Here is a 13,003-nt window from a genome sequence, read left to right as displayed (position 1 = left end):
TGTGAAAGAGAACGTGTGGCCCCTCGAAAAGCTATACCAGATAGGGGTCTGATATGGATTTTAAAGGGGGAAGCCCGTGCAAAAACAGAAAAGTCCCTCTTTCACGTCAGAGCCCCCTTTATATTAGGAGCCCCCTCCTTTCACATCAGAGACCCCCTTTACATCAAGATCCCCCCTTTATATTATGGGCCCCCTCCTTTCACATCAGAGACCCCCTTTACATCAAGATCCCCCCTTTATATACATTTATTTTATAAATAGAAGCAATAAAATTGAAAGAGAAGAAAATCCCTAGAAATGTGGATTTCACCCCCTTGAGCCTATAGTGTCCTCCAACGTGCGTCCCCTGTGTATAGGGAACGCTCTCCAGGCCATGAGTGGGTGTGAGCTCAGGTGGCCAGCGAGTGTTTGTAATAAAGGTCTGAGTCAGAACGCCGAGTTCTCTTATACACGAGGGGCACGATTATAAGTCATTGGGCACATCAAGTGCGACACCAGCTACAAACGCAAAGGGAACGAAAGCTGTTTCCCAAATTCCGTTCTCCTCCGTGGAATGACGAGATTCATCTTTGAAATCTAACTTCCTGTTCTTTTTTTTTCCTCAGATTGTCTCCATTCTACACTTCTTCTTCTCGGGTTCTTCACTCCACTGACCGGCCAAGATGGAGGGGATGAACGGATCCTGCGAGCCTCCTCCCCCCATTGGGGAGAGAGGGAGGAGAACGCGGGGGGCGCTGGAGATGGAGGGGACGCAGCAAGACGAGACCGACACCAACAGCCACGGCTCCAGTGGTAACGAGTACAATGGGAACGAGTCTCGGCAGAGCCGCAGCTCCCACAGCAGTACCAGCGGCAATGGGAAGGATTCGGCCATGCTGGAGACGACCGAGAGCAGCAAGAGGTGAGAGAGGCGAGACGGGGAACGCTAACTCTGGTTAAAGCATAACTCCATTGTAGAGATATTTCATAACTTCCTGTCCTTGTGACACCTACACAATATATGGGTTCTGTGTCTAAATCACAAAGGGATCCTCTGCCAGATTGGACCTCTTCTAGGGGGGTGTCCAATGTCTGCCAGTAACCTGGGGCGGGTAGAGGGAGGCAAAGCAAACAGCTCCTGCTCTCTATGCCTTGTCTGGTGCAGACACAGCATATGAAAATGGAGCAGGTCGCTCCTAACTAACAGGAGGGGCTTGTAGCAGGATCTGCTCCATTTTCTCAGCTGGGAAGCGTTGGCTTTAAGCCTGTGCCACTCCTTATTTATTCCCTCCCAAGGAGTTCCGAGTCTTCTCTGACTTTCTTTTGCGAGATTCTTGTTCCAGTTCTGTAACTGGATGTATTGAAGCCAGACAGAGCCAGGCAACTAGCATTTGTATAAGGAGGCCAACAATGGCACACCCCGAGTTCGTCTCATGAGAGCGCTGCCGGCCGTAAGGCTTACAGCAGGGCAGCACAGCCCTGTAAAGAGACTCATCACCCCCGCCATGTAGCTTGGGTGCCATGCTGGGTGTAAATGGGGAAAGCGCCTGCGCATTAGTGCCTCATAGGTTTCTATGGGATGGTGTCCTGAGATTGGAAGGCCCCATAGAAGTCTGTGTGGCTTTAATACGAGGGAACGGCTAGGACAGCAAGACTTGCAGCGATAATGTATACTAACATTGGTGGCTGCGGCTCTCTGATCCAGGTAAGTATGCATCTGTGAAAGGGGGGGGGGGTTAGGTGAGGTCAGGGGGCAAAAAGGACAAGTTCACTTTGTCTTAAAGTGTACTTGTCCTTTAAGCCAGGGGGGATAATGAATATGGAATATAGGAGCCAGTTTGTCCAATCCAGGGGCCAGCAGGATTTTTTTTTAGGAACCGGCTCTATTAACAACAACTAGAGAAAACCTCAAAAGTTAGGCGCCAGCTGTCATTTTTAAAGGGGCATTGGCGACCTGACTCCTGGGATTTATCCAGCCCGGCTTTAAGCAGACACGGGGTAGGAGAGCAGAAGTGAAGCATCCACGTACTGACCCAATGTAATAGAGCAGAGAGGTTCAGCACCATGGACAGCACGAGGAGCACGTATGGTTACAGACCCGTATACTGTCTTCTAGACGTCTCCACGGTGCAACATTCACAGACAGCACGTGCAGCGAGCGCTAAAGCCAAATACCCGGGACCCACGCAGCCATAGGCGTCTGGATTTGCCCCACGAATTGCAAATATGGCTTTTTTTTTGTCTCTCTTGTGACTCTGCAACACCCAGAACTTCAAGCTGTGCTGAAACGTAGCTGTGGACCTATAGGAAATAGCTCCTCTGGGGTTCCCTAGAGATAGAAACAGCCAGCGGGTAATTCAGAACTTCAGACTCCGCCCATAACAGAAATATAACCTTTGAGAGGACTGGCCCTTTAAAAGTTTTCCTTTAGTTGATTTATAGCTGGTGATAGGAATTGTCCATCTTCTGATGTTATTTGTAGCTGGAGTGAGCACCTGAAACCTCAGCTTCAATGTGATGCATTTTGTTTCCACCCGCAGCACGAACTCTCACAGCCCCTCGCCTCCCAGCAGTTCCATCGCATACAGTCTCCTGAGCAATAGCTCCGAACAGGACAACCCTTCCACCAGCGGCTGCAGGTAAGTCCCGTCTCTGTTGTCAAATGTGTGTGTTTGTTCATCTGCCCCACCTGAGCCCCCATGGCCCACCTAAATTCGCCTGGCCCACCTAAGACCCCATTCACACTGAGCGATTTATCGCGCGGTAATTCCCGCGATATCGCGGCAATTTACCGCGCGATATCGCTCTCCAATGCTTCTCAATGGGGCAAAGGGTCCTGCTGTCGCGGGTCGTGTGTCGCTACAGCAGGACCCTTTTTGGAGCGGATTTAGCCGCGATTCAAGCTTGCTCAATGCAAGCATTTGCGCGATATCGCGCGACAAATCGCGCGATATTGCGCAAAATGCAAATCACGCGACAATCGCGCGATTTGCAAACCGCTCAATGTGAACGGGGCCTTAGTGCACATGGCCCACCTCTGATTTATTAAAGCCCCATTCACACTGAGCGATTTTTGCAGCGATATCGCTCCTATTTCCACGCGATATCGCTCTATGTAGCTTCTCCAATCCATTTCAATGGAGCTGTTCACATCTCACAGCTCAATATCGCTCAATATCGCTTGGAGCTCGTTGCTGGTAGCTTGTCGCTCCTACATGACCCTTTTTTCGAGCGATTTTGCTCCTGATTGCATACAGCCCAATAGGGAAAAAGTCGCGCGACACGTCGCTCAATATCGCTCATATAAAATCGCGCGGAAAATCGCGCGATTTTCATGTCGCTCTGTGTGAATGGGGCCTTAAGTGTATTTATAGCCAGGACGTTTTTGTTTGTTATGTATAGAATAGGGAAGGTTTAAAACCCCATGAGATTTTTTGTCAGTAAAGCACTGGAGGCACTCCATTCAAATCCTTCATGAATAGGTCTGTAAAGGTTCTCATTCATCCAGGCCACGGTATATCTGTAGGAAATAAATCAAGGCAACTGGAGTTGCTGTATTTTTCCTGAAGACGTTTCGCTGGTCATCCGACTAGCTTTCCCAGTTCAGAATTCTAAAAGCTGGTCGCATAACCAGCAAAACATCTTCAAGAAAAATACAGCAAGTCCAGTTGCCTTGATTTATTTTCTACAGACCTACGTGAATAGCTTTATTAGTCCAAATGAACAAACAGGGATTCCCACCCGGGAGCTCCTCCACTCATGCATTTCACCCAAAAACTGGACTAAAGCCCAATACAAAACTTCTCCTTCCTTTGGAGGACATCGCTGCCATGCCGGCTTATATCCTGCAAATGATTTTGTTCTTATGGCGAATGAAGTCCAGTAAGTGCTGCAGGTCTCTTAGAGGTAAGTGCTCTGGTCACGTCTCTGCCTCCCTCTCCTTTTGGCCATTCACAAGCGGAGCCTGGGACTGTGTTTTGTGAATGGTGAGGAAGAGAAGGGGGCTGAGATGCGACCGTTGCAAGGAGGTGTACAAGACCTGCATCGCTTACACACGGATCGGCCGGGATGTACAGCGGGAGCCGAACTTCCCCCGTCATATACCCAAAATGATTTTCAGCACTTAGAAGAATGCTGCATGACCGCGAGGTCCTCCCCGAGGAAGGGGATTGGCCGCTTTAAACCTGTGAAGGTAAACCTTCCTAGAGTTAGACTTTTAGCAGTTTTCAGGTGAAATGCCACACTGTGATTTTTGCGTTTCGGGGGGCTACACCTTGCCTCCTTCATCACTTGAAAGATTCAACTCTGTGAATGCCGCGCCACTGACGCTGTTCTCTCGTCTCCTTTTTGTAGCAGTGAACAGTCCGCCCGGGAGAAGAATCAGAAGGAACTAATGAAGGCTCTGAAGGAGCTGAAAATCCGCCTGCCATCCCGAAAAAGAATGAAAGGCAAATCTGGGACTCTGGCCACGCTGCAGTACGCGCTGTCCTGCGTCAAACAAGTCCGAGGTGAGCGGAAATGACATGTGATAGATATATATGATCGTAGAATGCCACATTATGGCACATTTGTGAGAGTTATTTCTCAGAGCCCGGCTTATAAATATTACAGATGCTCCTCAGGTTGCGATCCATCAAGTTTCGATCTTTCGCATTTACGATGGAGTACTGTACAGTAAACTCCCAGTTATTTGGCACCCACGTGATCGGTAGGTGCCGGATAACTGTAGTTTCTGGTTGCTTGAGAGTTCATAGTAACTCTAAAGCAACCATCTCCGAGGCGCTCTGCTTCCTCATTCACCTGCCGGCTAGCTTCCTGCCGGCAGGTGAATGTAAACAGTCGGGAGCGATAGCAAGATCGCTATTGGCTATTTCAAATTGCACTAGCCGATAGTTGTTTTTAAAATCTTTCTTACTGCATGTTAGGAATATGTAACACAATACAGACTCTCTTTGTTTTATGATGGGGTTACCTTCTGATAAGCCCATCGTAACCCAACCGAGGAGTGTACTGTATTGTACTGTACATGGTCGGCAGCAGGCAGTACACAATGGGGAGCAATAACCAGACTGCTATTGGCTATTTCAAATTGCAATAGCCAATTGCAGGCTGGCTTTTGCACCTGCTGCAACTTTCTCTCACAGGTCCACTCCTCCTATTAGTGGGCAGGGTTAAAGGGATGGATGACGCCATTGGAAGATGCCGCTCTATTCCTGTTCCGGTGACAATTGTTACATTTTGGATTTTCTATCATTTTCTGTCCCGGCGACAAATAGCGATACAAGAAAAGTTTTGGATTTGGATTCGTTTTAAAACCTAAAAATGCCCTTGTAGTGGGGCTGCCCTGCACTGCAAAGGTTAACTGCTCATTTACCTTACCTGATCCCCGCAGTCAACGCTCACCTTTCTCGCCTCTCCAATCATGGTCATGGAATGTCTCTCGGCGTCCTCACGCATATTGCTGGGCTATGGACCCTGCATTGGACGTGATGACGGCAGCCTCTGACCCTTGGAGCGGAGAGGGGACAAAGCTGTGGGCGCAGGAGCCAATGGGGATCAGGCAAGCTAAAGTGCTTTGCACAGGTAACCCTAGACAAAAACAAGCCATTAAATGTTTAAAAAAAGTACCCTTGCAGTGCGGGGGTAGACCCACTGCAAGGGTACTTATTTTTAACATTTGCTCGTTTTTATCTAGGGGGCTCAGGTAAAGCAGATTTACTCACTTGATCCTTAGTCCCTCTCATCTGCTAGACCGGTCCCCACAGCCTCTTCTTCCCTGGGCTCTGGCAGTCTGAGGACCGATGATGTCATCACGTCTTATGCAGATCCATTGACTTGCATTAGATGTGAGGACACCGAGAGACATTCCACAGCCAAAACGGAGAGGGAGGGAGCGAGGTGGGCGCTGACCGCAGAGGGCCCCAGGATCAGGTGACTATATCTGCTTTATTTGTGCACTCCTAGACAAAATGAGCACTTAACCCTTGCAGTGGGGCTAACCCCTGCCCTGCACGGGTACATTTTTAAATTCCCAGAGTTCTTCTTTAACCCTTGCCGTGGATATGGAGCCCCACTGCTTAGGTAGATAGGCTTTAATGCTTTTTTTTTTGCATGCTGGGCTCAGGGGTCAGTCGCAGCCATATTTGTGTCTCTGCTTGCTAATAGTTTTCTATGTTTCCTCAGCTAACCAAGAATATTACCAGCAGTGGACCATCGATGAGTCCCAGCCATGCAGCCTGGACATGTCCAGCTTCACTATCGAGGAGGTGGAAAGCGTCACATCGGGGTACACCTTAAAGAATCCTGTGAGTACCCCTAGATCTACCTAAGGGGAAAGCAGGGTAGCGCAGCTCAAGCTCCAGCGTGCAAGCTAGGGGGGTTGATAGTCTTAGATCTTAAAATCAAAGCATCAACCCCACACAATAGCTGCATAGCTCCGATATCACAGGTTGTGAATAACTTTGATATAAACAATCCATAATATAAAATAAACCGTAGTCCATTAAACACATACTTGCTGGTGTATAAATCTTCTAGCCATTCACACTGCATTACCACCACTAGGTGGAGCCGAGGAGCATAGGAATTTCCAATGCTTCTCAGCTCCATCTAGTGGCAGTAATGCCATGCCAGCAGCGTTCACCCATCTGTACTATGGGTGGAAGATTTATACATCAGCCCTTCCATCTGAACTTTGACCTTCCCTGTTGTACCAGCTCCTCTCCTGCACTGAATTCGCTTACACTGATTTCACTGCACGCTACAAGCTTCTCACTGGATTGAGATTGCAAATGTTTTAATATTTTTAAGTTATACTATGTGATTGGCAACAAATATAAGGTAGGTGTTATCCCAATATGGCTGAAAAAGTGGAAGTACGGGTGGGGGATACCACTATGGGTCTAATACCTCAATAATTATTCGTATTATATATATACACGCAATATATACCAAAGTATATGTTATGTACCTGATATCAGATGTAGTGTGTAGGCAGAATTGTTCTAAAATCCTGCATTCTTTTACATTTTGTTTCCCTCCAGGACACATTCTCTGTGGCGGTCTCCTTTATCACCGGCCGTATCATGTACATCTCTGACCAGGCCTCCCTTATCCTGCACTGTAAAAGGGACGTGTTTAAAGGAGCGACATTTGCAGAGTTCCTGGCCCCCCAAGATGTCAGTGTCTTCTATGGGTCCACAGCACCTTATCACCTCCCATCCTGGAGCAATTGCATATCTGGAGGTAATGCATAGAAAGAGAAGTGCCAGTGTGTCCTAGGGGCTACGAGTCCTCATCCTGCAGGGTGATACAGACAGAAGGGAGCTATGAGTCTGTCCTCCTCCTGCAGGGTGACACAGACAGAAGGGGGCTATGAGTCTGTCCTCCTCCTGCAGGATGATACAGACAGAAGGGGGCTATGAGTCTGTCCTCCTCCTGCAGGGTGATACAGACAGAAGGGAGCTATGAGTCTGTCCTCCTCCTGCAGGGTGATACAGACAGAAGGGAGCTATGAGTCTGTCCTCCTCCTGCAGGGTGATACAGACAGAAGGGAGCTATGAGTCTGTCCTCCTCCTGCAGTATGACATTTTTTGACTCCAATCTCTCTTATCTTCCTCCAGATACAGCTTCAATGGACTACACTCAGGAGAAGTCTGTCTTCTGTCGGATCAGGTGGGTATCGTAAAATTGTGGAGAAGTAGAAATAACACTGACTAATTTTATTGCAGTTGTCTTATACCGAGAGGAGAGATGTGAGAGAAAGAAAAAAATCAATCAAATATATAAAATGCATAACAGATACGTGTTTCCAAACAGAGAACACAACATACCAATCTATATATAGTATACACAGAATACACGGCTCCATTTCACCTACATATTGGGAAGAGGGGACAGTGACTGGTCATGCTGGAGTACAGCATGACCAGTATATACTCTGATCGCACACATTGTATATATATATACCCTGATCGCACACATTGTATATACACTGATTTCACACATTGTATATACCCTGATCGCACACATTGTATATACACATGGTGGGGGGGCAGACTGATCTGACACACTGTATATGACAGAGAACTGATGCATTGATCGGTTACATTATGTATATACCTTGATTGCACATATTGTATATACCCTGATTGCACACGTTGTATATACACTGATTGCACACATTGTATATACCCAGAGCACTGACACATTGATCAGTTACATTGTTTCTAACACTGTCATATCATACAATGATCACACACACGGAGTTGGCCGCCCAGATCATTTGTATGAAAACTGATCGATTTTTTTTTTTAAACCTTTACATAGAGAGCTCCCTAATTCCATCATATGTATACCCAGAGATAGGGACTCCCTTCTCCCCTCCTCCTCCTCCGGAAGTCCCCTACTTCCGGCTCCCTTATTTAATCCCATCTCACACAGCTGTGACACTATAGAGCTTGTAATTACCATGCCGACATGTCTTGCGTCACACACACACACACACCCCCTCTCCGCACAATCTCGGCGCGTGTAACTTTTCTCCGGCAAGCCCAGCAGCATGGCAAGCAATGAATTTCATATGTCGGCTCGAAATTTATAACCTACACATTGTACATAGGAGATTCACAGCTGAATGGATCCGATTCAATGTAATCTCAGCAGAGGATGTGACCAGTGGAGGTTTTTTTGTTTTGTTTGCAGAATAATGAGACGTCTGGAGGGCTAGTGCTGTATATGACCTGTAGATGTTTTCTCTGAAGGTGCTGAGATGCCTTCATCTCATTTCATTAATAAGAGAGATGTGTTCGTTATGGAGGGTAGTGAGAAGTGACGTTATTGTTACAGATTCCACGTCTACGGGTTGGAGACAAAGTATACAGCCATTTAATCAACCTGAGTATACCTGGTTGTGTCTAGTAAGCACTCATCAGTGTAAGCCACTGAAGCAATGGGTTCTATGGAGTAATTCAGGTCATGGCAATAGACCGGCACTAAAACGACATAAAGTACAACCTGACCTTAAAATAGAGGATATGTCATGAGTTTGTTCAAAAATGTAAATCACAAGGGGTAATGTATTCTTCAACCCCTTCACACCGGCCGTATATATATATATGTGTATGTGTGTGTATGTATATATGTGTGTGTGTATATATATATATAACAACATGGAAGTGGGCCTTGTTCCCTACTGCCACACATATGTGTCACTATTTTGTGACCGGAGCACGCTCGGTCACGCACCCCGGACACTGTGACCACACTGTCACTGACAGCTTCCAGTCACAATGCGGCGATTGGGAGCTAGTAGGACAGGCTCCTGATCACGTGATTACTGCGATAGCCAGTCACTGTGATCACATGATTTCTGAAAGCAAAATGCACTGTTGTTTATCTGGGCCCTACTACAGGTACAAAGGACCAATAATGCACACATATGTAGTATCCTCATGCACGAAATATACAGCTAAATAAAAAAAAGTTGGGATGCATGCATTACCATTTAACACTAAAGGCCCAATTTGTTTGAAAAAGTATAATTTACCTGAATACGCTAATAGGGGTAACTTGCAGAGCAAACATGCCTGCGAACAGCTAAGTTTTAGATTCATACCTCATTATGGCCACTAGATGGAGCCAAGGAGCATGGGAATTTCATATGCTCCTCAGCTCTAGTGGCCATAGGAAATTCTTGTGCTCGTTGCCTCCGTCTAGTGGCCCCAATGTGCTGCGAATCTAAAAATTAGAACGTTTGCCAGATGGAAAATTATTGTACGGAGGTTCTGTTTACTGTAGACTCCTGCTTAATCGGCGTCCCGGAGCTGGTCGTCAGGAAGCTAGGTCTAAAATGACATCAGTTTGGCACGTATGGCAGAGTCACCATGTCAGGTTGGTTGAATATATAGAGAAGGGAGAATATGAGCTTCCGTTATTTTAGGAAGATTCGTGGATCACTGTGAAGCATTTTATCCAGTTAAGCGAACCCTTCACCGTCCTCTGTAAGTCCTGGTTCACACCTAGGCGTATTGCATATGCGCGTCTCTGTCGCGTGGTTGTCGCACGTTTTTTTTTACCGTGATTCGCGGTAAAAAAAACGCGCCACAATCGCGCGTTTCCGAGGGCTACTTGGCTGTATCCCAATGGAAACGCGCAACAAAAACGGCACAAAGTAGTACATGTACCTTTTCAGGCGTGGGCCGTTTTGTAGCGCGTTAGGGACGGGCTGAAATACGCCAAGGTGTGAACCAGACCCATTGAAAACAATGGGATTTTCATGTTTGAGCGTTTTGTAGAGCATTCGTCGACCGTAGAACGCGCAACAAAACGTTCAGGTGTGAACGAGGGCTTAATGTGAACGTACGCTAGATGGCCAGATGTGGACACCTGACCATCTCATCTACGTCAGACGAGGAGTAAAAATTTGAAGTAGTCCGATCGGCAACTTACTCTATAAACTCACTCTGATCTTTGATTGTTAATCTCCTGAATCTGTCGGGATATTCCATATTGAACGATCCTTCGTGACCATGTATGAGTATACAGGTTATCAATGAAGATCTAGGTATTGTGCTGATTGGTTGGTTTTGGTCACATGCATCCCACCACATCTATTATATATAATATCTCTGACATTGCAATTTTCTTCTGTCTCTCTCGTTCCTCCCTATTGTCATAGCACATGTCCGTTTTCTCTGTCCATTTCATACATTTTTCTCCTTATTAAGAAACATACCACACCCAGCACCCCCACCTCACCAGCATCTCTCCTTCCCCCAAATGCACCCTGTATTGCCCCCTTTGTTGCTGTGGTCTCCCTGGCTCTGGTCTTATTGCAGGCGTGTGTTTTCAGTGGGGGCCGGGAGCGGGATATGAACCTCCGCTATCACCCTTTCCGCCTCACCCCGTACCTGATGAAGGTGCGAGATTCGGACAACGCCGAGGGGCAGCCCTGCTGTCTGCTCATCGCTGAGAAGATCCACTCGGGATATGAGGGTAAGAGAACAGATGTTACTCAAGTAGTTAAATTAGGGAGCAGAAGGGAAGGCAAGGTAAGGCGCTCAGGAGTACATGGGATTTAGGTTCTCAAAAGGAAGGATTTAGCTGTTTGGTTGGAGTTGCCCTTTAAGTGGAGATCCTTTGTCTGCTTGAGACCCATTTGAGTAGAAAGTGTCAATGAGATGTCCCCAAGGGCTCGCTTGTATGGGCAGAATTTGGGCACGTTTTGACATGAGTTTTGTGTGTAGTGCTAACATATGTAATGTGCTATAGAGGTCTGTGGGGGAGGTGCTTAGAACAGAATTTGGGTGGAGTTGGGGTGCTCTGGGGTGGGGTTTGTGTTCCCCCAGGATAAGAGAAGATATTGTTGGTAAGTCTTGAATAGCATCTTAGACAAGTCTAGTCTAGTCTGCCATTGGAGTTGGGTGGTCCAGGTAACAGGCTGAGATTTAATACATAGATTCTAGAACGGCTGCAGAGATTTGTGGTTAAAGGATTGTTTGGACAACCTAGTAACTAGGGGTGCATTGATACCGATACTAGTATCGGTTCCCATGCTCCGATGCCTAGCCCGATACTTGAGCTTCCGATATCAGGAAGCCGGGCAGCGAGTCATTATACAGTCCCCAGCTTCCTGATTGGCCAGGAAGCCGGCTCCATGCTCCCTCGTCACTTATTGCTCTCTAAGTTTTCCCTAGGCAGCTTGATTGTCTGGAGCAGAACTATAGCCGGCATTCGGACTTGTATTGCCACCTCTATAAGGGAGCAAGTTTGTACATTGTGTCCTTTATGTCAGGTCTGCTGCGGATGATGGAAAAATAAAGCGGAATTCCTGATTGGAGTTCTCCATTAGTTTACTATGTGAGGAATTGAGGGAGGAATAGGTAGCAAGCCGCGTATAGGTAGGAAGGAAGAGGTGGCGCCTATTGTCTTGCTGATGTGTTTTTTTTTCTTTTCACAGCTCCACGAATACCGGCAGATAAGCGGATTTTCACCACCAGGCATACGCCTAGCTGTGTGTTCCAGGAGGTAGATGAGAGGTGAGTTTGATGTCCCCCCGCCTGTGCGTCTATCTGTTCATCTTCCTGAAACACTGTCTGATAGGCCTCCATTTTATCTTACAGAGCTGTCCCTCTCCTCGGCTACCTCCCGCAGGATCTTATCGGCATGCCCGTTTTATTTTTCATTCATCCCGAGGACCGGCCGCTCATGCTTGCCATACACACAAAAGGTATTTTATTTTGGGGGGGATGAGGACATTGACTTAAAGAATTTACAATACAGTATTATCTGTAACATGTTTTAGTATTGCTGGTGGTACAATCATCTTCAGCCTCAGAAAACTGGTGTGGTGGGTTTTGGTGCGGGAGGTTTGGTGGAGATGATATTGCCATGAGTACATTTTCATTGTTGATGTATATACTATGTATTAGGGATGCACCGATACTGACTGATGCTAGTATTTTGTACTCGCCCAAATGCTCCGATACCCTCCCTGCCGTAGGGGAACATGGAGAAGGCTTCCCGTGCAATCAGGAAGCTGGTTGAGGAATAATGACCCGCCTCCCGACTTCCTGATTGGCCGGGAAGCTGGCTCCCCGCTGATTGGCCGGGGAACCGGCTTCTCGCATGCTGATTGCCTGGAAAACCAGCTTCCCAGCCAATCAGCCGGCCAGACAACATGAAGCCGGATTCCCTGGCAATCAGATTGGCAGCAGAAGCATTGGTATCAGTACTCGGTATCAACGAGTACCGAAAGCAAAGTATAGATACCGAAAAACCTGTATCCGTGCATCCCTACTATATATGGCCAAAAGTTTGGACACCTGACCATCTCCTGTATTGTGGCAGTAGATTGGTGAAGGCCCTTTTCTGTTACACCATGACTGCTTTTGTGAACAAAGCCAGCTCCATAAAGACATGGTGTGACCAGTCTGGTGTGGAGGAACTCGAGTGCCCTGACCTCAACCCTAAGGAACCCCTTTGGAGTAAACTGGAAAACCAATGGCTAGCCAGGTCTACCTGA

The 13,003-nt window shown here is 47.1% G+C and overlaps 1 protein-coding gene across 1 annotated transcript in view; it reads left to right on the top strand.

Annotated features, from left to right (window-relative positions):
• The first annotated feature begins 595 nt into the window (after positions 1 to 595).
• PER1 (period circadian clock 1) overlaps positions 596 to 13,003 on the top strand; it is a 34,452-nt gene continuing 22,044 nt past the window's right edge. Inside the window, exons 1-9 of the mRNA XM_018564816.1 lie at positions 596 to 901; positions 2,520 to 2,618; positions 4,333 to 4,487; positions 6,163 to 6,284; positions 7,023 to 7,224; positions 7,602 to 7,653; positions 10,832 to 10,974; positions 11,939 to 12,017; positions 12,102 to 12,208. Coding sequence (XP_018420318.1) covers positions 663 to 901; positions 2,520 to 2,618; positions 4,333 to 4,487; positions 6,163 to 6,284; positions 7,023 to 7,224; positions 7,602 to 7,653; positions 10,832 to 10,974; positions 11,939 to 12,017; positions 12,102 to 12,208 — 1,198 coding nt within the window. The 5' untranslated portion in view covers positions 596 to 662. The remainder of the gene's footprint in view (positions 902 to 2,519; positions 2,619 to 4,332; positions 4,488 to 6,162; positions 6,285 to 7,022; positions 7,225 to 7,601; positions 7,654 to 10,831; positions 10,975 to 11,938; positions 12,018 to 12,101; positions 12,209 to 13,003) is intronic.

The sequence above is a fragment of the Nanorana parkeri genome, unplaced genomic scaffold, assembly GCF_000935625.1.
Source record: "Nanorana parkeri isolate BGI_ZX_2015 unplaced genomic scaffold, ASM93562v1 scaffold784, whole genome shotgun sequence".
Lineage (NCBI taxonomy): Eukaryota > Metazoa > Chordata > Amphibia > Anura > Dicroglossidae > Nanorana > Nanorana parkeri.
Note: the sequence above shows the minus strand (reverse complement) of the source record. Positions and strands in the feature narration are given on the sequence as shown.